This window comes from Microplitis demolitor, chromosome 3 (assembly GCF_026212275.2).
Source record: "Microplitis demolitor isolate Queensland-Clemson2020A chromosome 3, iyMicDemo2.1a, whole genome shotgun sequence".
Taxonomy (NCBI): domain Eukaryota; kingdom Metazoa; phylum Arthropoda; class Insecta; order Hymenoptera; family Braconidae; genus Microplitis; species Microplitis demolitor.
In genome coordinates this window covers 22,403,327-22,429,698 of record NC_068547.1, presented here as the reverse complement: position 1 = coordinate 22,429,698, position 26,372 = coordinate 22,403,327, and the positions used below count along the sequence as shown (strand labels likewise).

The 26,372-nt window shown below is 36.3% G+C and overlaps 3 protein-coding genes across 7 annotated transcripts; all 3 read right to left on the bottom strand.

The window, feature by feature from the left end:
* Positions 1 to 57: 57 nt before the first annotated feature.
* LOC103569741 (probable chitinase 10) lies at positions 58 to 12,024 on the bottom strand. Its single transcript, XM_008547208.1, has 20 exons — positions 11,839 to 12,024; positions 10,510 to 10,842; positions 10,165 to 10,421; positions 9,905 to 9,958; positions 8,568 to 9,836; positions 8,012 to 8,502; positions 7,519 to 7,936; positions 7,171 to 7,453; positions 6,858 to 7,099; positions 5,782 to 6,146; positions 5,101 to 5,707; positions 4,491 to 5,039; positions 4,016 to 4,420; positions 3,645 to 3,950; positions 3,354 to 3,565; positions 2,730 to 3,194; positions 2,384 to 2,669; positions 1,968 to 2,326; positions 960 to 1,883; positions 58 to 563 (listed from the first exon to the last, which is right to left on the bottom strand). Exons 2-20 carry the CDS (start codon positions 10,830 to 10,832, stop codon positions 285 to 287), a joined length of 8,094 nt encoding a protein of 2,697 aa, XP_008545430.1. The 5' UTR covers positions 10,833 to 10,842; positions 11,839 to 12,024; the 3' UTR covers positions 58 to 284.
* A 4,827-nt stretch (positions 12,025 to 16,851) lies between these two features.
* On the bottom strand, positions 16,852 to 21,019 carry LOC103569841 (cyclin-dependent kinase 11B). Of its 4 annotated transcripts, none has more exons than XM_014441870.2 (6): positions 20,935 to 21,019; positions 20,398 to 20,784; positions 19,190 to 19,708; positions 18,916 to 19,104; positions 17,382 to 18,839; positions 16,852 to 17,253 (listed from the first exon to the last, which is right to left on the bottom strand). In XM_014441870.2, coding segments are annotated over exons 1-6 (2,625 nt in total). In that variant the 5' UTR covers positions 21,006 to 21,019; the 3' UTR covers positions 16,852 to 17,252. The 4 variants fall into 4 exon arrangements, with proteins under 4 accessions (XP_014297356.1, XP_014297358.1, XP_014297355.1 ...); XM_014441872.2 differs by having other exon boundaries at positions 19,190 to 19,693; XM_014441869.2 differs by having other exon boundaries at positions 16,853 to 17,253; positions 19,181 to 19,708.
* A 189-nt stretch (positions 21,020 to 21,208) lies between these two features.
* LOC103569742 (cyclin-dependent kinase 11B) lies at positions 21,209 to 26,220 on the bottom strand. Of its 2 annotated transcripts, XM_053737628.1 has the most exons (7): positions 25,975 to 26,220; positions 25,201 to 25,424; positions 24,667 to 25,053; positions 24,095 to 24,544; positions 23,825 to 24,004; positions 22,261 to 23,733; positions 21,209 to 21,275 (listed from the first exon to the last, which is right to left on the bottom strand). In XM_053737628.1, the coding sequence occupies exons 2-7, from the start codon at positions 25,257 to 25,259 to the stop codon at positions 21,209 to 21,211; spliced, it is 2,616 nt and encodes an 871-aa protein (XP_053593603.1). In that variant the 5' UTR covers positions 25,260 to 25,424; positions 25,975 to 26,220. The 2 variants fall into 2 exon arrangements, with proteins under 2 accessions (XP_053593603.1, XP_053593604.1); XM_053737629.1 differs by lacking the exons at positions 21,209 to 21,275; positions 25,975 to 26,220 and adding an exon at positions 21,741 to 22,161 and having other exon boundaries at positions 25,201 to 25,819.
* Positions 26,221 to 26,372: the final 152 nt, after the last annotated feature.

Sequence of the window (26,372 nt, the reverse complement as noted above, 5' to 3'; positions counted from 1 at the left end):
ATTAAACCCAAAATCATAAATATTCAGTGTCTGATTTATTATTTTTTTTTTTTTTATTATCCACTTATTTAATAAAAATCGTATTCTTGTTTTATCAATCTTCGCAGGTGACACGACAATTAAAACTAAAGAAAGAAAAAAATTCGTGTCATCCGGAAGAGTTAAATCAAGAATAAATATTACAGTTACAAACTATTGTCTAAACTTAATGGCGTAGTGTTAAGACGTAAACCTTAAAAGGCAGATAATTAAATCATGATAAAAAACTTATTCAAATTATATGACTATGTGCAATCTCCTCTGTAAGTGAATCCGCCCAGGCCGCGATTCAGGGCTCTGAGTAGTGGGTACTTTCCGCAGCCGCAGTTACCATTGAAGTCGTCGAGGTCCAACGCCCAAACCATGCCTCCAGCGAGACCCAATTCGCGTATGAACGAAGCTTTTGCAATTACATTTGACACGTCGTCGTAGCTGACCCACTGATCCCCACGTACTGCGTAAGGCCCGATACGTTTCGCTGGATCTTTTATTATTTTCCACCCGTTCTTAACTTTTTCGCAAACCTGAAACAGTTAAATGGAAAATTTTCATAAAAATGCGCTTCATATTTTTAAAATCTTAACCAAATTCCATGCAAATTCACAACTAAACATAAAAGTTATTTTATTTCTATAAATATACGGGATTCCCTCGATTAATTATTGCCAATTTCTACTTTAACGACCGACGCTGCTTCCATTTGACGGAAAATAAGACTCAGATATCAACTAACTTCAAATTTTATAAATTTTAATTAAATATTTAGAATTCTGTTGATTATTTGCCAGCAGAGTTTCATTGTAAAGTCATCGAAAATAAATTTTTGTCGCGTTGGTTAAACTGATGGAGAAGAATCTTCAATGTCCGGGTACAGTGACGGCCATAAAATAATTAGACTGTTAAAAAATACTAGAACATACCTCATAGAAAGCTAAGAACCCAGGACTCCTGGTGTAGGTACCAGCCTGTCCAGGTTTTGGCGCTGGTGCCTGTAAACCTGAGTCATAGGTACTCGAGAGTGTAAAACTCTGCCCGTAGAGAGGGATTCCCATGACTAGTTTCGAAGGAGAGGCTCCTTTTTCAATCCAGTAACGCATTGAGAAGTTGCCATTGAAGTAATCGAACTCATCGCCCGGGTAGTAGTACAGCGGAGCGACGTGTCCTGTTTTCTGCTCCCAGTGTCCGTGGAAGTCGTAAGCCATGACAGCGATCCAGTCTAAGTATTTAGCGAGCGCGGGTACGTCATAGCCGTGGTCGATAACGCGTTTACTCGGTGACACGGCCGCAGAGAGCAGCCAACCACGTGGTCTGAATTCGCTGCTCAACTCCTTGATCAACGACACAAATGCTTTTTTGTCGGATGCTGGTCCGAGTTCGCACTTTACTTGCCAGCAGACTGGGTACTCCCAGTCGAAATCTAGCCCATCGAACTGGTATTTGTCAATAAACTGTACCGTGTGCTTGACAAATCTGGCTCTCGCAACAGGATTATTAACTAAACGACTATATTTATCACCCGCGGAATCGTTCCATCCGCCCAACGCAACCAGAACTTTAATCCCCTGGGCTTTGTAAGCCGTAACTCTTTCATAAAAGTTGTTATCAACATCTGCCCACGTGTCGTGCATTTTAATCGTCAGCATATTGGGGTCCAGGACCGTGAAACCGTAAATAATGTGCGTACACAAGTTGCCATTTATATCTTCCGGTAGATATTTTCCTTTACCCGGACGATACCACGCCCAATTCGTAAAGTAGCAAATAACTTTTTTGTTACCACGATCTACTTGTTCCATTTCGTGAATTTGGCTCGGTAATCCTGGCAAATCTGGTATCACGTTACTCTATTAAAAAAAAAATAAATAAATAAAATTAAATTCTCATTAATCAATCAGTCAATCAATGCAAGATGGAAAAATAAAAATCACCTCTTCAATTTTTTCCGATTTCTTTTTACACTGACTATTCTCTGGCCAATCACAGTGATCTGTGTTCCAGTGTAAGCCATTTGGACAACTCAACACAGACAGTTGTCCAAAGTTACACAACACATACTTGGAACAATCTTCGGCGTGAGGAACAAATTGCTTGTCCTCACATTCGCCAATCGGAATCATTGGGGGAGGCTGAGGTCCAGCGATTACTTCCACTGAGTCATCGGGTTCTACTGGCATCGGCTTGTGGGTCGTCGATACTGTTGTTTGGTCCCAAGATGTCGTTTGTTCCCAAGACGTATGATCCATTGCCGTGGTTGTACTTATTGGCGGTATTTCAGGAACCTTAGACCCTATTTGATGTTCAAAGTTATTATTTTCGTTTAAAAGTATCACAAATGATAAAATACCTGTCACACTGCAAGTAGGACCAGCTGGATAATTTCTCAGCACACGATTCATTGTTCTCAATAGCGGACTTGGCTCACAGCCGCACCTGTTTTCAAAGTCATCCAAATCTAGTGCCCATATCATGCCACCGGCGAGTCCAAGAGATTTTATGAACTCAGCTTTGAGTTTTATTTGCTCTGCGTCGTCGAAACTGACCCACTGGTCACCTTTGTAAGCATACGGGCCGATACGTCGCTCAGGGTCTTGTACGACCGTCCATCCTCTTTTCAATGTTCGCTCACAGATCTAAAAAATTAAAATTAAATGGATCTACTGCTGGGAAAGGAGAATCAAAATAAAAATTACTTCATAGTAAGCCAAGAATCCGCGAGCTCGAGTCGCGTCACCGGCTTCTCCGCCTCCGTATGTAGGGGCATTCAAATCATGCTGATTCCTCTCAGCGAGACTGAAAGACTGTCCGTAGAGCGGGGCGCCCATCACCAGCTTCTTCGGCGGCGCTCCCTGTTGGATCCAGTAGCGAATCGAAAAGTTGGCGTTGAAAGTCATCTCCCAGTCATCCGGACGAACATACAACGGAGCTACGTGCCCGGTTTTCTTGTCCCACTGCCCGTGGAAGTCGTAAGTCATCACCGAGATCCAGTCCAAGTACTTAGCAAGTGCCGGTACGTCATAGCCGTGATTTATCACGCGCTTGCTTGGTGACACTGCTGATGACAACAGTAATCCTTTTGGTTTAAATGACTTGCTCAACTCTTTTACTAGCATCGTAAAACCTTCTTTGTCCGACGCTGGACCTTTTTCGCAATCAACCTGTAAAATATCAAGCTTCAGTCACCAGCTACTTCGTGATCGGCTCGCTGCTAGCCAATCACAAGACAGCATCAATCAGATTCAGAGTTTTGCTGGTAAAGTCAAAATTAATTGCGGTTTGTTTAGTTAATTACCAGCTGATTATAATTATCTATGTACCTGCCAGCAAACTGGATACTCCCAATCTAAATCAAGACCATCAAAGCTATACTTTTCAACGAATTGAGTGACATGGGTAACAAATCTTGCTATTGCAGACACTGAATTAACCAAGCGGCTGTATTTGTCCCCTGCTGAATCATTCCAACCTCCAATAGCTATCAGGACTTTTATTCCTTTGGCTTTTAGGGCAACAACCCGTTCGTAAAATTCTATAAATATATTTATTTTTAATAAATTCTCATATCAACTACATATTTATATTTAGCAAATAAAAATGAAATAACTAACTGTTATCAATATCCGCCCAAGAATCATGAGGCTTGATAGTTAACGTCGTGCCGTCTAATACCGCAAATCCATAGATAACGTGGGTACATAAATCACTGTCGATATTTTCCGGTAAAAATTTACCGCCTTCTTGACGGTACCATGCCCAGTTTGTGAAATAACATACAACTTTGTACTCGTCTTCTTCAGTTTTCACACCAGTGGTAACTTTATCATCCATAGAATGAGGAGACATGGACGTGAACACCGCAGGCTGGCTAGGTTTCTCCCAATCTAAGTCTTGACCAACTGCCGGAGGTTTTATCGCTAAAATAATAAATAATAATAATTAATCTGCGTTGACTTGTCAACGAGAAAATTATCAAACTTACGACGGTCATGTTTATTTGGCGGATCCGAGAGAACTAATTGCAGGGTTTGCATAAGAGGATGCCGGCCTTCGCCGCATCTGTTACGGAAATCATCGAGATCCAGAGCCCAAACCATACCACCGCCTAGATTCATGTCTCTAACGAACTGGGCTTTCTGCCGAATCATATCTGCGTCATCGAAACTGACCCACTGGTTGCCCTTGTGAGCGTAGGGACCCATACGCCGCTGTGGGTCTTGGACAACCTTCCATCCGTGGTTGCGAATTCTATCGCAGATTTCGTAGTAAGCTAAGAACCCAGCGGCTTTTGTGAATTCGCCAGCTAGACCTGCACTCGCTGGTGCATTTAATCCTGTCCCAGCACTTGGGTCATGAATAGTAAATGCTTGTCCGTATAGTGGCATTCCTAATCAACATAAATCATGATTATAACAGTAATAGTACAGGAAATATGGTAAATTTATGTTAACAATTACCCATGACAATATTTCTTGGTGACGCTCCTTTAGAAATCCAGTAATTAATAGTATAATTAGCGTTGAAGAAGTAAACTTCATCTTTCTCGTGATAATAAAGCGGAGCAACATGCCCGGTTTTTTTGTCCCACTGTCCATGGTAATCGTAAGCCATAACTGCGATCCAGTCTAGATATTTGTTCAAAGCGGGAACATCGTAGCCTTTGTCGATGACAGTTTTACTTGGTGATACAGCAGCAGAAAGCAATAAACCGCGGGGCTTAAACTCGGCACTCAACTCGCGTAATAAAGACGCGAAGCCTTCTTTGTCCGACTGCGGGCCTTTCTTGCAGTCCACTTGCCAGCACACCGGGTACTCCCAGTCGAGATCTAGTCCATCGAAGTTGTATTTCTCAATGAATTTAATCGTATGCTCGATAAATTTCCGTCTTGACGACGGAGAATTGACTAGCCGACTGTACTTATCGCCTGCTGAATCGTTCCAACCGCCGAGAGCCAAAGACACTTTGACACCACGTTTTTTGTACGCTACCACCCGTTCATAGAATCCTGAAATAGTTTTAATTAATTATAGCTGATGATTGGTGATCAAGTAAATTAAGAAACTTACGGTTGTCATAATCAGCCCATGAATCATGGGCACGAATAATCAGTTCAGAATAATCTAGTACAGCGAATCCGTAAATTATATGAGTACATAATGTATGATCGATATGTTCTGGTAAATATTTTCCAATTCCACGTCTGTACCATGCCCAATTAGTGAAGTAACAGACGACTTTGAAGTATCCAGAAAGCGTAGATACTTTTGTTGGATCAATTTCCGCTGATGGAAGAGGTTTTGGTGATGAAGTTGTTACTGCCCATGGATTTTGTGTTGTCGTTGTTGTTGTTCTTGTTGTTGTCGTTGTCGTTGTTGTTGAAGAAGGTATCCACCAATTCTGAGTTGTGGTTGTTGGTTTTTTTGTCGGCTTCATCGTAGGCTTGGAAGTTGTCACAGGATGCTCAGTCACTGCAGAATCTTCAGTCACAGAATCTTCAGTCATCGGGGATTGGTCATCACAATTAGCACGATGAGGCCAGTCACATAAGTGGGCTTCTTTGTTGAAATGCAGACCTGGAGCACATGAAAATTTCTGATGCCGGCCCCAGAGACACGCGTGGTAGCTCTGACAGTCTCCGGGAACGCTGCTGATACTTCCTGGAGTACATGGTTCCTAAAAAATATTTATGTAAAATAAAATTAAAGCTCACAATCTAAATTGCATTTTTAGTAATCAAAGATACGTACTTCATTATTGTTATTGTTATTAGAACCAGAATTGTCTTTATCCTTCATCATTAGAGGCGCGTTCTTTTTCGGTCTGTCCTTGCACGGGTTCATGAACGCCCAGTCGCACATTTTTTTCTCGTCGTTCCAGTTCAACCCAGGACCGCATTGTTGTTTTACAAGATGATCATTTGCGCAGATCAAGAAGTGCGTACATGATTCTGGGTATGCGTAATATTGTCCGTGAGAGCAGGGCTTGCCAGGCATTGGGTTCATCGAAGTCGTCGGATTTGTTGTTGTTGTTGTTGTTGTTGTTGTTGTTATTGGGCGCTTTGTAGTTGTCGTTATCGGTTTTTGTGTCCATGGTTTTTGAGGGCTTTGACTTACTACAAAAAATTAATTGTAAGGAAAACAATTATAATAAATAAAATTTTATAATTCACTACACAATACCTTCAGATGTGTGACTGTAATTGTAATTATTATATATATTTTTATCGACTATCGTAAGAGAATTGTAATTATTCTTTTCAAATGCTAAGCAAGTGTGAAAAAAAAGCAAAACTGTCAATTGAATAGCGAACATGACACTTTGAATTCTCCTTTTGACTTAAAAAGAAACACTCAATAAAATAAAATACTGAGTGACAATAAAAGTTAAGAAAATACCGTTTATATTTTAACGCTCGCTCAATAGTACTTGCGACTTCACGCGACATTTCTTAAGTGAGTCGTTTAAAAAACTTAAGAATAAGAAGAAAAGTCTAGCATTATGCTTACTTGAATTGACTCGTGACAATTGAAGTAAAGAACAGGTTTTTACAGTTACAATATATTAAATATTGCATGCATATATTTTTTAAATTCCACTTTATAACTCAAAGAATTATTTAATATATTAACAGCCGCTCAGTAATTACGGATTTTATTAAAATTAATTCGTTTTATAATCGAAGAATTAATTTCTGTCAACTTGCTCGCTTCTTCATTCTCATAAATAAATAATTAAATGATTTAATTAATGCTAAAATATTTATCTTACACTTTAAATTGCGAGAATAAATATACAGTAATAAAAAAAAAAAAAAAACTGATACCTCCTTGTTGGCATCTGGCGGTGGCAGGCCAATCGCAGCGGCTGCGAATGCTGTCCCAGTGCAGCCCTTGTGTGCAACTCTGGCGTCTGAATTCGCCGAGCACACATCTGTAGTACTGCCGACAATTCGCTGGGTCCGGAGCGTATTCTCCAAAGTTACAGGAACTCCCAGAAGTTGTGGATCCTGCGGAAGTTTCAGTGGTTGTGGGTTTTTTAGTTGTCCACTCAGTCCACTCTGGTGCTCTGTAAATTATTAATTAGATAATTAATTAATTAAATGAAATTTCTGGTTGATAGAACCGAAGATAATTTACTTGATGGTCGTGGAAGTTGTGGTAGTGGTAGTAGAGGGATACCAAGTGCTCCAAGTCCAGGATGGCCATGAAGTAGTAGAACTACTAGGTTTCTTAGTCGGCTTTTCAGTCCACGTGGGCCAAGTTGTAGGTTTGGATGTCGAACTCGAGGTAACTGGTCGTGTAGGTCGCGGTACGCCGTCATTCGCGTCGCTGTGAGTTGTCAGCGTGGGCGGCTGAGGAGTCACTGGCTCGGAGGGTCTCTGACAGTTTTCTCCGAACGGTGTCGAATCCAGAAGACGTCCTGTATAATAATTTACGTCATAACAGCAGTGATAATACGTAACAGGCAACTATATTTTAAATTACCTAGAGCACGATTCAAACTACGTAACAGTGGAAAAGGTTCAACGCAACATCTGTTGGTGAAATCATCGAGATCAACAGTCCAAGCCATGGCTCCACCAAAACCGTTCTGTTTTATCCATGCGCCTTTTTCAGCGACGCCCTTTGCGTCATCGTAAGCCACGAATTGATCCTTGTGGTAAGCGCTGGGTCCTGGGCCGGTTTTCCACCCGCGTTTTTTTATTCTGTCGCATATTTCGTAGTAAGCAAGCATTCCTGGTTGTCCAGTGAACTCACCAGGTGTACCGGGACCCGTGGCTGGATCTCCTAGACGAGAATGTTCCGGGGTTGCGAGTCGATAAGCTTGTCCGTAAAATGGAATTCCGATGATCAGCTTAGACTTCTGCGCGCCTCGATCCACTAGATAATTAACTGTCCAGTTCTTTAGGAATAAAATTAATTAATTAATCATCTGAAGAAGATTTTTGCGATAAATCGATAGATTGATTGGACTTACGACGTTGTAATGAGGATATTTATCGTCAGGCCGAGCGTAAAGTGGAGCCAGATGACCAGTTTGCGATTCCCAGGCGCCATGGTAATCATATGTCATTACAGAAATAAAGTCCACGGCCTCTGAAATTTCACGGACGTCATAAGCTCTGTCTATGACTTCTTTGTAACCAGACAAAGTCACAGCCAATGTTAAGGGAGGTGTCGTTTGATCAAAAGCGCGGCTCAGTTCTTTGATGAATTTCGTAAAGTTCGGGCGGTCTGAATCCGGGCCTTTTTTGCAGTCGCTCTGCCAACATTTTGGGTAATTCCATTCGAAGGATAATCCATCAAAATTGTTACCATGTAAGAAATTTATTGTCGTTTCAATGAATTTTTTCCGCGAGCTCTCGTTGCTTATCAACCGCGAGTATTTGTCGCCAGCGCTGTCTGTCCACCCACCGATTGCCAGTAAAACTCTTGAGTCCTTCATTGAAGTAATGCGTTCATAGAGACCTAGAATAAATTATCAAATTTATTATTTTATTCTTGTTAATTAATTAATGAATAAATAAATTTACCATGATCAATATCCGCCCAGGGATCAAACGGCTGCAGTGTCAACGTATCAGGGTTCAAACCAGCAAATGCATAAATGACGTCAGTACACAACCGAGTGTCCAAATGTTCTGGTACAAATTTACCGTCACCTTTTCGGTACAGTGCCCAAGATGTGATGTAGCAAACAACCCGGGATCCAGCGCCTCTGTCTAAGCGTAAGTATTGACTCCGCTGTTTTTCACGCAGTGCCGCTAAATAATCAATTTCCTTCGTGTATCTTTCCAAGTTACCAGGCCGACAGACTTCCGGATCCGCATCAACGCAACGCCCTTCCTTGGAATTGTAAAACTGGTGAACGTTACATTGTCCGCGATAAAGTTTTCCCTGGTCGCAAACTAAAAATCCCGCGCAGTTGTCGGGGTCACTGTAAATATCTTCCACCTCGCAGTAGTCAATGGGAGTGTCGTAGATGCCGAGCCCTCTGGCGGTTACTTTGAGTATCGGCCAGGGATCCCCACATATTCCTACGAAGTCATCGAAATCTAGTGAAGTCAATGAAACACCGCCGAGATTTGTGGATTTTATGTAAGCAATTTTTATTTTTACTGAAATGGGATCGTCATACGCGATCCATTGGTCGCCAAGTTTAATATAAGGACCTCCTTTGTCGCGGCCATGATCCCAAAGCTCCTCCAACTTTGTGCAGATTTCGTAGTAAGCCAAAATCCCGCGTTGCTTTGTATGAGAGCCTGCAATTCCTGGACCCAGAGTCGGGGATCCAACTTCAGTCGAATTCTCATACTTCAACGTATAACTTTTCCCAAATAAAGGCAAGTCAATGACTAGTTTCTGTGGACTCACGTCAGCGTCCAGCCACTTCTGTGTGAAAGATGACAAAGCTTCCAAAGTAGCCGAGTGAGATATTTTCTGATAACTCAGGTGCCATGACCTCAGCAATATGAAGTCAGAGATCTCAGCTAACTCGGGATCTACAAAATCATTTGGCCGCAGAACCACCGCTAGCGTGTATCCTCGCGAGGATAGAGAAGTGTACAGCGATCTAAGTAGTGCTTTCAACTGATAACTCGAAGCTGATTTCCATTCTATTTGCAACCCGTCAAGCTTATGATCCTCGAGGAATTTTATCGTCGACTGTATGAACTGCTGACTACACCGATAGCAGTTTATTAATTCTTTGTATGTTTTTGTGTGATTTGATGACGTTATCGACGTCAGGATTTGCAGTAAAGGATTTTTTCTACGCAATCCCACTACTGATTTGTAGCCACCTATCAGTAAAATTTTTTTTTACTACGTAGTATTAAAAAAATAACTTTAATTACTATTTATAATTTACCTTTTGCTACATTATATTCTGGGTCACGTGGTTTTATTATATATTGATGGGAATCTATAACAAGAATTTAAAAAAAAATCTATCGTAAGACAATTTAATAAATTTGCTGTAAAAAAAAAATTTGCAGTCTTATTTAAAAAAAAAAATCTATGTAATTATTAATGATTTAATTTAAAATATTTTTCCATCCAATTATTAAAATTGATGGACAGGAAAATAATTTGATAAATAAAAAAAAAGTTAATAACAAATAATTTTACCTATAGTAGCAGCATTGTAAATTAAATGAGTACAATGTCTAGCAGGTATTCCCTTCGGAAGTAACGAGAACGGATCGTCACGATATACGGCGTCAGCATTATAATAACAAACGACTTTAGGCGGACCTTGATTACGTCTAATAATTGGTGGCGAGAGCTGCTCAAGCCATATAGACTCGTGTTGCACGATGTTGCTTTTCAAGGGGGGTGGCGGTCGCTTCTCCACAGCATCTCGTTGCAGCGTTCCTCGAGTTAATCTACGCAAAACAATTTATTTCAATTACCTAGTAAGTAAAGAGCCGTTCAACCAAATAAAAATAATAATAAACGCAGGATAATACTTACATCTCGGCGGTGTTTTCAAGGCTGTCGCGGAAAGCCGCGGATTCGCAGGAATCAGCGAGGGCAGCTCGCGGGGATGCCTCGACTGCGTCTCGGAGCGGCAAACTCGTAGATCCGAATTCAAATTCAGGATAAACATTGGACTTGTAGTTGTTGGATGATCCCAAGGCTAGGGGGAGACCTTCGACAGAAGTTCTCTGGAAACTCGGGGCTTCAGAGGGTGGAATGTGCTTCTGCACCGGCGGCAGAAATCCGTAATCTTGCAAGTGATAGGATGAGACTAAAGTCAAGGTCGTCAGACTCAAGGCCAATGTTGGCCAGCCCATGGCTCAAGACCTAATGTAATTCATTAATTAGCATAGTCGATCTATTTTTATTTTTCTTTATGGTTAAAAAATAAAGAGGATGAGTGAGTCGTTAAAGTTTATCTGCAAGTATCCAAAAACTACTGGTACGGCTATCGAAGAAATCCCAGTCTTATGACTGTGCGAATGACTTTTATCTCGTTTTTTTTGTTTGCTTATTTTACTCTCGTGTTTATTGTTTTTTACATGCATCGGACAGCTTTTTCTCTTATAGTAAAGTGGAATCACGCACGATAAAATAACACGAACTGGAAAATACTAAACTAAAAATTTATATATACAAACTGAACCGACAAGTTGTCAAGCTAAGATACTGAAGAAAGAGCAATAACAATTTTAATCTTAAGATTTTTTTATTTTATTTAATTGCAGACACAACGAAGTGATAAATTTTTTTTTTATTGTTGAAAATTTTTAAATTTAAATTCAAGGTTAATTGTTCTCAATAAAAAAAAAATTTTAATTGTAATTTATTTCAAACGTCTAAGATTTTTTTCAAAAATTTATTCCTTTGAATTTGAATTTTATTTCGCCCTTTGTTAGTATTGATTAATACTATTGATGATTAAATATCGCAGTGATTCTATTGAGTCATAATTTATCAAACCCGTTATCAATTTGAAAATAAATCACTTAGAGAATCGGAAGTAGATAACTTTGAAATCAATTCTTAAAAAAGCATCTATTTATAAAAATGTTTTTTTTTTTTTTTTTAATATATGTTATCAATTTATAGTAAATATGACAAAGAAGTGGACAAGTATCTGATATCTGATTAAAGAACACAAAGAAGACTGATTAATTCATGTCTCGCGCGCGAATTCAATAACTCGCCGACCCTGAGGATTTCAATCGCCCGCGAATATTAAATAAATATAATAATAATCATAATCGAATACTTAAATTTAAATAAGATATCTATATTTATATTTTCAATTAAAATAATTGGTTTAAAAAATAGTAATACCTTATGACAAATGACTTTTTGCGCGAGTTCACTTAACAGTCACGCATTAAAATTTTGAAAGCACAGTCGAAAAAGTCACTCAACACTGATGTGCAGTAGCCAAAGAAATGCAATCGAGTGTCGGAGGTGCCGGCTCCGTTACTACGTGATTAAAGAGGGTCCGAGCAACCTTGCTTGGTAGGGCAAGTCGTGAATGTGATATTCCGTACGCGTATAAGGCCCATATATACTCCTCTCGAGTCCCCGTAGAGACGCACGCATGACGAGGATGCTCGATGCCGATGTCGACGGCAAAACCAAAGCCAAAGTTAAATCCAAAGCCAAAGCCTCGCCCTTGTATTTGGCTCACTATCGTACTGTATACTCAATAAAAAACTATAATAAATAGCAATTTACTTATTGGGCCTCGGATTTGATGATACGATGACTGAACCTTTCTGTCTTGTGATTCATTTATTTAAATAACACACACCTGAATTTTTAATGACGAACGGCTGTATTGTTGCGGTCGACTTACCACTAAATTCGCTAGAAATTTATCATTTTATTTTATTTATGACTATAGAGACATTTATTATTTTTTTATTGACAAGTCGTGAGTAATTATGAATCTATAAATATATGAGAGTTGACGACTTGTTGATGGAAAGATTTATATATATAATGAGTTCAAAAAATTCGTCACCATAAATCGAAGGTCGGGTCATTGCCACTAAAAGTGTCTGTTAAAAATGATATTGTTGGATATTTTATTATTTTTATTTTAAGAATGAGAATGGGTGATATTAATATTGGGATTAAACTTGAGAGGATTCGAGTGGAATCATTGGAGAACAAATACTTTGGTATTATGTAAATCTGTGACATAACTTTGAGAAATAATTATTTATTTATTTTTTTTCTTTATGTTTCTATTTCTATGTTTATTTTATTAATCTAAATGGATTCTATTTTTCGTGATGGGTTTTTTGGTAGTTAGTGATAGGAAGAGTGAAATATTTATGAGGTACTCGGGGTAATTTCGCAAATAAATTTAGTAGTAAGAAATTTTAAGAGCTTGTGTAATATTATTTTTTAAAATACAATTGTGTGTTTAAGAAGTTTTTTTTCTTATAATGTCTTATAATTGTATAGATGTATTAGTCATATATATAAAAAGGCTATTAGCTTAATAATCGCCGCTAATTTATCATAAGTACTGATAAAAAAATTTAAGTAAGCACTGAGAATTTATTTTTGCTGATGTAAAAAGCACCAAAATATTTCATTATTAAATCTTGGCTATTAATCATTTTTCGGTGAGAATCTTTTGGATAGAATACACATAAATTATCTATATACATAGATATATATATATAATAAAAAGGGGCAAAACGGGACCCTGGAGAAAAAAATCGTGTAATTTATTTTCACGGTTTCTACTTCTTTTTACCAAATAATTTTTTTTTATATTAATTTGGCTGTCAAAAAATATTTTTTAAAAATTGGATAAAATAGACATTTAAAAAAAATAAAAAAATTTTGAAAGTTGTCAATTTTTTAATAAAAATTTTTAAGTGACTCATTTTACCCCATCCTTGTTTCTTCAAAGTTTTAGAAGCTCCAATTTCCCTTTTTTTATTTTATAAAAAATTTATGATATTAAGCGGGCATTTGAAAATTTTTGAAATTTTGAAATAAAGAATTAAAATAATTTAAAAAAAAAAAAATAAAAAAATGCATGTGTAGACAATTCAAAAATGAGTACATGCATTTTTTTTTAATTTTATTATTTTAATTATTTAATTTTTTTGTGTGTAATTAAAAAATTTTCGTATGTCTGTTACATTTATAAAAATTTCCACGGATCCATTGCGTACTGACCTAGTTCACCTCTGCCCCTTTCTTCAAAATATTCATGAAAAACATATTTTTGGTAAGCACATATCCTATGTATCACTCGCAACTAGCCTATGCAGTAAACAAATCCCAGCAAATAAAAATAAATAACAATTTTAACTCCAATGCGAATTAAATATTTATAGGATGTTTTATTGTCAGTTTCCTGTCAAGTACAAATACTGAACAGGGCCTTGATGTCATTCTTACTGTTTACAATTAGGATTGTTGAGCACGATAATTATTTTATGTTTAAAAATTTACAATCTTTATAATCATTCCAATGTCAATTATCAGAGTAATTAAAATTAAAAAATATAAATATTTGTTCCCAATTTAAATTTAAATTTTTATGGCGCCTTTGGATACTCAAAAAATAAAAATAATAGATTTAATTTATTAGATAGCAAATTAGTGTATCAAAACTCCGATAATATATTATTTACATTTGAAATAAAAATTATAAATTCTAGTGTTATGTTAATTTCAAAGGCTCGAATTATAAACGAAGGGTTAGTGGACAGTTATTATAATAAATATGATATAACTGTATGCTTGAAATTTCCAAATAAAATACAAACAGCGACAATAAATGATTGATCGAGTTAATTAATTCAAAGAAATTTTATTTTAAAAAATATCTCCAGATAATTCGATCAGTGTTTCTTATAAGTATATGAATGTTATGAATATTAAATCAGCGAATGATAAAAAAGGTTGACATGCAAACGGAATCGGGTTGATTGACTCGAGAAAAAGAGCTTGAGATCGTTGACGACTCCGATGAGGGTATCAGTCTCAAATCGTGTCTAAGTTGGTTCAAGGTCTACTCAGGTCAAACCGAAAGGTTTTTTTCTTAACCTTTTTTATCATCTTTCATTATATATAACAACGGGTTGACAATTTCGCTTTTATTTTATTTTATCAGTTTATAAGTTTATAAAATTTATCAAAACCATTCTGGGGTTTGTAAGAAAAAATATCCGTAAATTGTTAACTTTAAAAATTACTAGTCACTGGAGATCTCGATCTGCTCTGCAGATAAATTAACATTCGGATGCTTTTCTTTCTGCATCGAATGCAAACTCCCAGTTAAACTAGTATAGTGACGTAGTTGGGTCCAAGGAACCGGATAGCTTGAGTTTGGGTATTTGAGATCAGGTTTTGGGACTTCTAGTGATCTGCAGGGTCCATAAGTGTCAAATAAGACCAAATAACCCGCTGAGTTATGGTCTTGATAAAATCTTTTTAAGTCGTACATTTTATTGCCACGAAAAATATAAAATTTTAGTTAATTAATATCATAAATTAATTTTTTTGCCTTAAGAAGAATAAAAAAAATCAATTAGTTCTACAAATTTATAGTAATAATTAAAATTTTTTAGATTTTTATAGATATTTTTAGACATAGGAATCTGCTACGTCGAAATTAAAACAACTGGAGCGTAATTTCGAGCTGTAAGATTTATCCGAGATGTCTTGAGCAGATTTTATAAAAGTTAGGAGTGCATTTGACAGAATTTAATAACTACGTCAATGAATGGGTATAAAATGGACGAGAACTTATGGAAAATCTCAAGTTGTCTTCGAGCGTTACTGCTAACAACATCTCAAATTAAGATTAGTAATTATTAACTTACTTCTTAACAGGTAATAATTTATAGAACCGGGCCTCAATAAAAAAAACTCAAATTGGGTCTCATAAAAAAATAATAAAATTTTTAATTTTTAATCAGAACTTTTATCTAATTTATTCTATGACGTTTTTTATTGTCCGCTTAAATCATTTCCCGCGCGGTTGATCATAAATAAAAATTTCTTAGTAATAAAAATATAAATTTTGAAAATCTTTAATTAACAAGTATGGAAATCGTCGATTAGAAATTTGATTCGAATAATTGAGTATTCGGTTCAAATTTCGAATATTAAATTTTTTGTGATCTAAGTTCACCTTTTATACAAAATTACAAAATCTATTATTAATGAATTAATTGATATTAATTTTTTTTTGTTACAGAAAAAATGATTTGCGCAAGTAAATTAATAAAAAATACATTTATTGCTATTTTTATACTAACGATTATCGATTTGACTTATGGAACAATCGAAGATATTGATCGAGAAATGGTGGGCACAAATTTTCCTTACGGAAGAGGAGTGGTAATTTATTTAGTTATATATTTTTTTAAATTAATAATTATCTACTAAAAAAAAAAAAATTCAATTACAGGACAGTGATCAGCTCCAATTAGCAAGATTATTATTATCATATCCACGAGGTATGTGCCACCCAAAACGTAACTCGGAGCTGATAAATTCACTACTGGGTCTTCCGAAAAATATGAACAATGCTGGTAAATAAATAATAAAATAGTCTGCTTGCTACTCATTGCTGACAAGTCAACTTTAAAAAATACCCGATTATTAAATATCATAAAAAATAATAATTTAACTAATTAATGTATCTAACTAATTAATAAATAAATATTCAATAATGAAGTTGCATGTTTTGTAATTTGAATTTTTTTTAAACTTTTATGAAAGCTGTTAAGAAAAATTGAGGGAAAAGTTTCATATTTGTTTTCTCGGTTAGTTTTTAAATTAAAAACTGTTTTCAAAAATTTAAATTCAAATGCTAGAGATGTCATTGCTCCGGTTCAGACGAACCAGAAAATACAAGAGAACGTAACTTTCATTGGTTCTCAGCTCCAAAAAATGTAGTAACGTCATAATCCATTGTCAAATTTTTTTTGCCAAAATTTATCAAAAAATCAAAATTTTGACAAAAAAAAAATAATTAAAACATATTTTTGAAAATTTGTTCTTTTATCTTAAGTAAAAAACCTAGTACCCAATCATTCCATGTATTTGTATATCTATATTTAGTAAAATTCAGCAAATATAGATATACAAATATATGAGCGATAGGGTACTGGATCTCTTACCTTATAAAATAATTTATGATAAAAAATTCATAAACTTCTCTATTGTAAAAAAAGAAATGTTTAAAAAATGATATTAAATTAACAACAATATCAATTACATTAAAGTAGTCATTTATTTTTCATTTTTATTTTATATAAGTATATAAATTCATGTTTTTTTTTTTTTAATATTAATTCTGTACACGATACACACATATTACACATATAACTGCAACAGACGATACTTTTATCAAAAGTATCTTACAATAATATTATTTTATAAATTTATTTATTTATTAATTAATAGGTTAATTAGCTATGTATATTTACATTGTTTTATTCAATTTATGTTCAACTGTTCACTGTATAGATATATTTTTCACTAGTCATTAAAAAATAATCGAAATCAGTATAAAATAAAGTACGCGGTAAAATTGAGACGTCCATAAATTCATTGTTCTGTCAATTTCTTTCTTTTTTTTTTTTTTTTTTTCAAATGAAAAATAACGCGGTCATTGATAATTAATATTGATATTGATATTAATATTAATATATCTTATTGACGCGCTGTATTCCATTGAAATTGGAATGTCGATGCCCTATTGGAGAGGATCTAAACAATTATTAAAATTTAATTATTATTAATGTTAACACACATGATTTTTATTAGTGATTAAAGATAAATAAAAGAGTGATTTATTTATGTGGATACTAATTAATAAAAGTATGAAAGATAATTACCAGAACTTGAGATGAAACCCGACAGGTGCAGCTCCGCGTCCACTTTCCATTTGTCCCATGTGGAAGCCAGTGGATGAATTTATTTCCGCCTCGTCGTTGTCGCCGAGTTGTTTGTACTCTTTGCCGCCACTTGGAGGTTTGGGGGAGGCGTTGGTGGTCACTCTGACGCCGAGCTCGGACTTGGCGGGCCAGGTTGGAAACATCGCGGGGTCTATTGGCAATGGAGTCTCAGTAAAGTACGGATGCTGCAGCGAGTCTTCGGCAGTGATGCGTTGCGCCGGGTCGTAGGTCAACATTTTGTTCAATAATTCAATTCCATTGTCGGATAATTTTAGGCTAAATCGTTGGCGCAAATTGTTGACTGGGTACGATTGAGCGAAAGGAATTTTTGATACGACTGGTAGCTTTGAGTAGCCGGGCCAAATGCGGTCGTTTGGAGTTCCTAGTTCTTTGAATATTTTTTGTAGCTGATCGATCTCCGATTTTCCGGGGAATAGAGCTTCCATGCGTATCAATTCGGCGAATATGCAGCCCACGGACCACAAATCGATCGGCGTGCTGTATTCTTTGCCGTTAAGTAACAATTCTGGTGCGCGGTACCACAAAGTCACGACTACTGGCGTGTATTGACGTAATGGTGATCCATATTCGCGCGCCAATCCAAAGTCCCCGACTTTCAAAATTCCCCGATGACTCAGTAGCAAATTAGAAGTTTTTAAATCGCGGTGGAGTATCCAATTGTCGTGTAAATGCGCCACCGCTTTCAATAATTGTTGCATGAGACACTTTACTTCACTGGGTAAAAAATTTTGTTTCTTCTGCTTCATCGTCTCCATCAGAGACTTCAAGTCATGCTCCACATAGTCCATAACGATGAATATCTTGTCCATATTGCTGCCGACAACGATCTCTCGGACGGTAACGATATTCGGGTGCTGCGCTTTCAGAAGCGTATTTATTTCCCTCAAACTAGTGATGGGAAATCCTTCCTTTTCCTTCTCCATTTTTAATCTCTTCAAGGCGACAATTTCCTCAGTACGTTTATCTCGCGCTCTATAAACGACACCGTAAGTTCCCTCTTCAATACGATTAAGACACTGGAATTCTTCGACACTGCGACAGCCTTGAATCGCAGGTAAGTATGGAGGTAATTCAGGCGCTTTTTCTTCTTTAACTTCTTCCTTTACCTCTTCAGGTTCTTTGGTGGTGCCGTTTGACTCAATATGACCCGGAGAGCCGCCGTCAGAGTGGTCAGATTTGGTGAGCCGCTCGACAGACAAGGGACTAGGATTGTTGTAGTAATCAGACCCGTCATTCGATTCGTCATTAGAGCCTTTGTTAGAATCATTTGAGTCATCATCCTCGTCACTACTCGAGTCCGACGAATCCGACGTGTGTCTGTCCGAGGATTTATCTTGCCCACTATGACGATCTTCTGACGATTGTCTGCTCGGAGATCTACAATTAAATTTGAATCATAAAATTTTAGTTCAACAAATAAATAAATAAAATTCTTGTAGGAAAAAAAAATTACTTTGGAGATTTAGATCGATCATCATCTGACTGCACAGGACTCAGACTCTCGTCAGTCAACTCAACGACCTCATCATGATCATGATCAGGACTATGTGGACGTTTTTCTCCTCTCTTCAGCCTCCTCGCTTGCAATTCCATCCTAGAAACTTCTTTCCTCCTCACCATTTCTCGATCCGCTTCAAGTAATCTAAAAGTAACAAAAAACACAATAAATAAGATAAATAATGACATCAGTACCCAAAATAGCAAAGAAAAATCCGTACTTAAGATACCTCTCCTTGCGCATCTCCTGCTCGTTAATTTCCTTCATGTCCTTAGTCTGTATCGGCAGATCACTGATTTCTAAATCTTCTATATCATTGATCTGTATTCCCTCCATCATCGATTCGCGCATTTGCTTCTCGCGGTGCTCACGCTCCCGTTCATTTTTTTCTCTATCCCGGTCGCGTGCCCTGTCGTACTTGTGGTTCCGCTTGTGCCTTTTCTCTCTATTCGATCGCTCCTCCATCAGCTCGTTTTCGGTATACGAGGAATCATCCATGCCCTGGACATGCCGCCTGTCGTCCATTCGAAGGTCGCGGCGGTCAACGGTTCCCCGCCCGTCATCCATCATCATCCTCATGTCGCTCCGTCTCTCCCGCGAGTCCTCCATTCTCATATCCCGACGATCTCGCGAGTCCCGCGAATCCTCTAACCGCAACTCGCGCCTCGATTCAGATTTATATTCACGTAAATCTCTTGAATCATCTCGTCGCTCACGTCGTTTGTCCAGTAATCTTGAAACCAAGTTCCTTTTTTATTCAGTATATTAGTAAAAAAATTGTACAAAAAAGTTTATTAGTTTAGATAAAATAATAAGTTGTAATTAATAAATAATAAAATAATTAACAAGCATTAATTTTAAAAATTAAATTACTAGTTTGCAATAAGTAGCAAGTGGCACTCGAGCAATTTTTAATTTAAATGAGTGTGAATGTAGCAGACATCAGACAAATTTAAAATTATCAATAAATAGATTGAATAAGTGCATTTTTTATAATTATTTATAATTTTAAATATATCTGATGTCTGCTACATTCACACTCATTAATTTAATAATTCAAATCATATTTTTAGAAGTTTCCATTGAAAATAGGGTAGAAGTAGCATTTGCGGCCGCTGCATCATTTTGAACATTTAAACCTTCATTTTAATTAATAAAAAAGTATGAAATAAAATCTCCACTTTAATAGCGGGGTAAAAGTATCTTTGGACGCATTTTTAAAATAAATTGTCATTGCGCCTTTTACAAAATTATTATTTAAATTTTTCAAGTGTCCAAGCTGGCCCAAAAACGGTACCTCTACCCTATAAAAAATAATTTGCATAAAAATAAAAGTAAAAGCATTTAATTAAAATATAAATAGTATGCTTGTATATTATAAATATTTATTTATTTAATTTAAAAAGTGACTAAAAAAAAGCTGTGAAAACAATTTACCTAGTACGTAAGTCCTCAAGGACACGATCTCCAGTGTTTCTTTCCTTCCTCTCATATCTAGAAGACTCTCTATCACTAGCAGCAGCACTGCGAGAGTGAGTGTCCAGTCTGTCAGTTCGTTCTAATCTGTCGCGATCCCTCTTAGAACCGCCACCGCCGTCAGAGGCAGACTCCACACCGTGTCTGCGATGCCTGTGTTTATTTTCTCTGCGTCGATCCTCGCGGTCGTGGTGCCGCGACTTGCGATCTTTGTCATCGCGCCTATCGCGTCTCTCCCCATGCTTATCACGTCTTCTAGAGGAATTTGATTTCCGTAAACGCAATGCTGCTTGTGGCGGTTTTATATCCAATGAGTCTGCGGTATCACCGCCTTCTTCCTCTGAGAAACTGTTATTAATTTTATTATTTGTACTAATAGTCTATCAATCAAAGAACATCAATTACTATACATACAGAATTATTTAACCCGAGTTTTAATTCATGACCAATGAATAATTAAGTTTGAAATAAATAAATAATAACCTTAAAATAGCTTACCTAAACTCGTCAATATCTTTCATCGGGCTTTTTTTTATCTCACCGTCCTCACTCTGATTGTCTATGTCCATTTTATATCCTAAGATTTGATGTTAACATTTATGCCCCTTCATTTGTGTTTTTCTTATAATTACAAACGTTCTAGTAACGTTATTATCAAGTGTATATATTTTATATATAAATATGTGTTTTTATAATTTTATTTGTTGGTTACAGCATAGATTTGGGCGAACGCCGCTCATGTCAGTGCCCAGTGGCGCACTAGGTCTTTGTTTCATTTCCACCAGCTGCTTTTTGTCCTTTCTGCTCTCTGATTGGCTCCATGGAAATTCAGCTTGTTCCTGGGATTTAAAATCCAAAACCTTGAGCAATTTTTGAAAATATTTTTTTCGTATGATTTATCATTTTGATAAAATTTAAGCTGATGCTTCTCTGACACAAATCTACACTTCGCATACCGCTGATTGTACAGAAAATAAAAAAAGAACTCAATGATTTAATTATTTTGAATGGTTAGTCGTTAATTGCTGATGCCGTTGGGAAAAATGTTAAATATTTTACTTTTATCTGTAATGACTTCTTTAATATAAATATACTCATGTTTCCTTTTCATTTAATGACAATTATATTAGAAAAGTTTTTTTAGATCAGGATTTTGGATTTACAAACTCTATATATTTTTAACACTAAGCGCTCATTTTTCAAAAGAAATTTTAATTATTATTGCTGGTATATCTATATATTATTAATGTATAAATGAAAGAACACAAATGTAAATGCCAACAGTCATTTATTTTATTTTTATAATACAAATATATATATTTATAAATAAATTTAATTATTCCTTTAATTTGTTTTTACTTTGTTTGTAAACAATGTCAATAAACTTTTGATATGTTATTCCAATACCAACAATAAACTATACTTTAATATAAAGTGTTTTACAAATTAGTACTCCAACATCCATCTTATATTGACACGTGTTTAAATTTGTTTATAATGTTTGTACAATTTCCATATATATTTTTTTAATTATTACCTAGTCGTAGAAAAATAATTAACCTGAGTATAAAAGTTACCGCATTAAAATTTTGTAAACGTCAATTAATTTTTTTTCTTTCACTTGCTGTACAATAAAAAATAAAACTTATAATATTTAATTATTAAAATTGTTTTACATTAACACTTAAGTAAAATAGAGTTGCGGGTAAGGTGCCGATGCATTTTCTTTTTGGATATAAAAAATTTTAAAAATTAAATTAAATTATTATTAATTATTTTTTATTATTGTCAGGAGAGATGATTTAAAATATAAATAATAATTACCAAAATTTGAGGTGAAACCCGGCGCCAGCGGGTACGGCTCTACGACGGCCACTTTCCATGAGACCCATGTGGAAACCATCGACGGAGGAAGTTATTTCAGCCTCGTCGTACTCACCAAGTTGTTTGTACTCTTTGCCGCCGCTTGGTGGTTTCGGGGATGCGTTTGTCTTAACAGCGGATCTGTCTTTCTGCTCGGACTTGGCTGGCCAGGTTGGAAACATCGATGGTTCTATTGGCAACGGCGACTCGGTGAAGTAGGGATGCTGTAATGCGTCTTCGGCGGTGATGCGTTGAGCTGGATCGTAAGTCAACATTTTACACAGTAAATCCATTCCATTGTCGGATAATTTTAGGCGGAATCGTTGATGCAGATTGTTGACTGGATACGATTGTGCGAAAGGTATTTTTGATACTAATGGTAAGTTAGAGTAACCTGGCCAAATGCGATCGTTTGGTGATCCTAGTTCTTTGAATATTTTTTGTATCTGATCGATCTCTGATTTTCCGGGGAATAGAGCTTCCATGCGTATCAATTCGGCGAATATGCAGCCGACGGACCACATATCGATCGGCGTGCTGTATTCTTTGCCGTTAAGTAACAATTCTGGTGCGCGGTACCACAAAGTCACGACTACTTGCGTGTATCGACCTAATGGTGATCCATATTCGCGCGCCAATCCAAAGTCCCCGACTTTTAAAATTCCCCTATGGCTCAGTAGCAAATTAGAAGTTTTTAAATCGCGGTGGAGTATCCAATTGTCGTGCAAATGCGCCACCGCTTTCAATAATTGTTGCATGAGACACTTTACTTCGCTGGGTAAAAAATTTTGTTTCTTCTGCTTCATCGTCTCCATCAGGGACTTCAAGTCATGCTCCACATAGTCCATGACGATATATATCTTGTCCATATTGCTGCCGACAACGATCTCTCGGACGGTAACGATATTCGGGTGCTGCGCTTTCAGAAGCGTATTTATTTCCCTCAAACTAGTGATGGGAAATCCTTCTTTTTCCCTGTCCATTTTCAATTTTTTCAGCGCGACAATATCACCGGTCCGTTTATCACGTGCTCGATAAACGACACCGTAAGTACCCTCTTCAATACGATTCAAACTCAGGAATTCGTCAACATAACGACAACCTTGGATCGCAGGTAAGTATGGAGGTAACTCCTGCTCTGTTTCGTCTTTTATTTCTTCCGCAACTTCTTCGGGTTCTTTGGCAGCGCCGTTTGACACAACACGGCCTGGAGATCCGCCGTCAGAGTGATCTGATTTGACAAGACGGTCGACGGACAGTGGACTCGGATTACTGTAATCATCAGAGCCGTCATTAGAGTCGTCATTGGTGCCTTTGTTTGAGTCGGTTGACTCGTCGTCGTCACTACTCGAGTCCGATGAGTCCGAAGTCTGTTTATCTGATGATTTATCTTTGACGCTCTGGCGATCGTCCGAAGAATGTCTGTCTTGAGATCTATAAATTAATTATTTATATTTTAGTTATGAGTAACTAATAAAATTATTTATAAAAAGTTTAGTGTCTGACTTAAAAAAAAAAAACTCACTTTGAAGATTTCGACTGGTCGTCATCAGATTGTACAGGACTAAGACTTTCGTCGCTCAATCTAAAGATTGATGGGTCAGGACTACGGGGACGTTTCTCTCCTCTCTTTGATCTCCTCTCTTCTAATTCCAGCCTCGCAGCTTCTTTTCGTCGCGCAAATTCACGATCCGCTTCAAGTAACCTTCGAAAAACGAAAACAAAAAAAATCCGCCATTAATTATTCAAAATTTTAAATTTCAATAAGTAGAGACAGTACAGAACTAAACAATACCTTTCTTTGCGTAACTCTTGCTCCATGAGTTCTTTCGGATCTTTCATCTCAACAGACGAATCATTTAAATTCAATTCTTCTCTATTATCTTCAATGCCCTCCATCATCGACTCCGGAATCTGTTTTTCGCGAAACTCGCGCTCGCGATTTTGTTCTCTGTCTTTATCTCTTACTCTGTCGGGCTTGTGACTTCTCTTGTGGCGTTTTTCCCGATTCGGTCGCTCTTCCACGAGCTCACTCTCATTGTACGGCGAATTATCGATACTCCGGACGTTGCGTCGCTCCTCCACACGTATCTCGTCTCGTCTGTCCCGCGTATCTTCAACTCTGACTTCCCGACGATCTCGAGGTTCGCGGGTCTCTTCCAAACGCAACTCGCGCCGTGATTCAGACTTAAAATCACGTAAATCTCGGGAATCGTCTCGTCGTTCACGTCGCTTGTCCAATAATCTAGATAAGAAATTACTTTTTAATTCAATATATTAATTTTAAAAAAATAATGTTTGTATATTATACATATTTATTTATTTTATTTAAAAACTGATAAAAAAAAAATTGTAAAAACAATTTACCTGGAACGTAAGTCCTCAAGGACACGATCTTCAGTGATTCTTTCCTTCCTCTCATATCTAGAAGACTCTCTATCACTAGCAGCAGCACTGCGAGAGTGAGTGTCCAGTCTATCAGTTCGTTCTAATCTATCGCGATCCCTCTTAGAACCGCCACCGCCGTCAGAGGCAGACTCCACACCGTGTCTGCGATGCCTGTGTTTATTTTCTCTGCGTCGATCCTCGCGGTCGTGGTGCCGCGACTTGCGATCTTTGTCATCGCGCCTATCGCGTCTCTCCCCATGCTTATCACGTCTTCTAGAGGAATTTGATTTTCGTAAACGCAATGCTGCTTGTGGCGGTTTTATATCCAATGAGTCTGCGGTATCACCGCCTTCTTCCTCTGAGAAACTGTTATTGATTTATTATTTGTATTAATTGTCTATCTATTAAAGAATATCAATTACTATACATATATAATATTATTTTATAATTATTTAAATAATAAGTGTTCTTTTTGAAATAAAATATAAAATATTAACCTCAAAATCAACTCACCTAAAATCTTCAGTGTCCTTCATTGGACTTTGTCTCATTCTCCCGTTATCAATATCCATTTTATTGAGTTTTTTATTTACCTTACTAATTTATAACTATATAAATAAAATAATCTATTTATTTTTTATAAATTTTATTCGTTGGCAAACGGTTACAAATTACAACAAACACATTTAGGCGGTTTCTATGTGAGACTAATGACTAATGCACTGATCTCTATACAACTGGATAGAGCATCCATATGGTGTAAAACAAAAAAAATATTGTAGTCCCAGTAAGAGAATAGACCTCGGAAATTGCCCCCACTACCAAACATTTATGAACTGCGCATGCGCACAGAAAAGTAGGAGAACATTTAGCATATAAAACATCTAGGGTGGGAGTAAAAACCGACGACACCCGAGGTGCATTCTCTTGGTGGGATGACAATAATATTCATTGAAGCATACACTAGCGCCGCTAAATGAGTGGTTAGGAACTAAATAAAGGGAATGAGCGCTTGCGCGAGTTGTAGCTATATTAGTAGGGATGGTTATTTTACCGTAAGGAAATTACAAAAAAAAATAAATATTTTTGAAACCATAACCATAATTTACTAAGAACTGTAAAAATATTTTAGTAATATAATTAAAATTTAATTTCGTATGAGTAATTTTATGATAGCTAAGTTAGCGGGCATCTGACAATTTTAAAAATTTTGAAATAATGAATCTAAATGTTTATAAAATAAAAAAAGAAAATTCATGTTTAGAAAATCCTAAATTCAATACATACATTTTTCTTAATTGTATTGTATCAATTATTTAATTTTTTTAAATATCTTAAAAAACTTGTCGTATTTCTGCTACATTTGCAATCTGATTTTTTTGTACACTGAGCAAACAAAAGTGTTCTCAATTTTTATAACAAACGCAAATTTCAAAATTCAATAAATTAGTTATATAGCGATCAGTGGACTAATGAATGCGCATTGAAAATTCAAACGACTGCGTAGAAAGACCATGACACTGAAGTTAGCCGACGTCTAGAAGTTTTTGGATTATTTTTAAAAACAAAAAATTACGAAAAAATATATTTTAAAAAATTGCACCTAAAGTTTTTTTAATTTTCTACATGGGCATATTTTTATTTTTTTTTTACTTTTAAATTGAACTGTTGAAAAAAAATTCCGA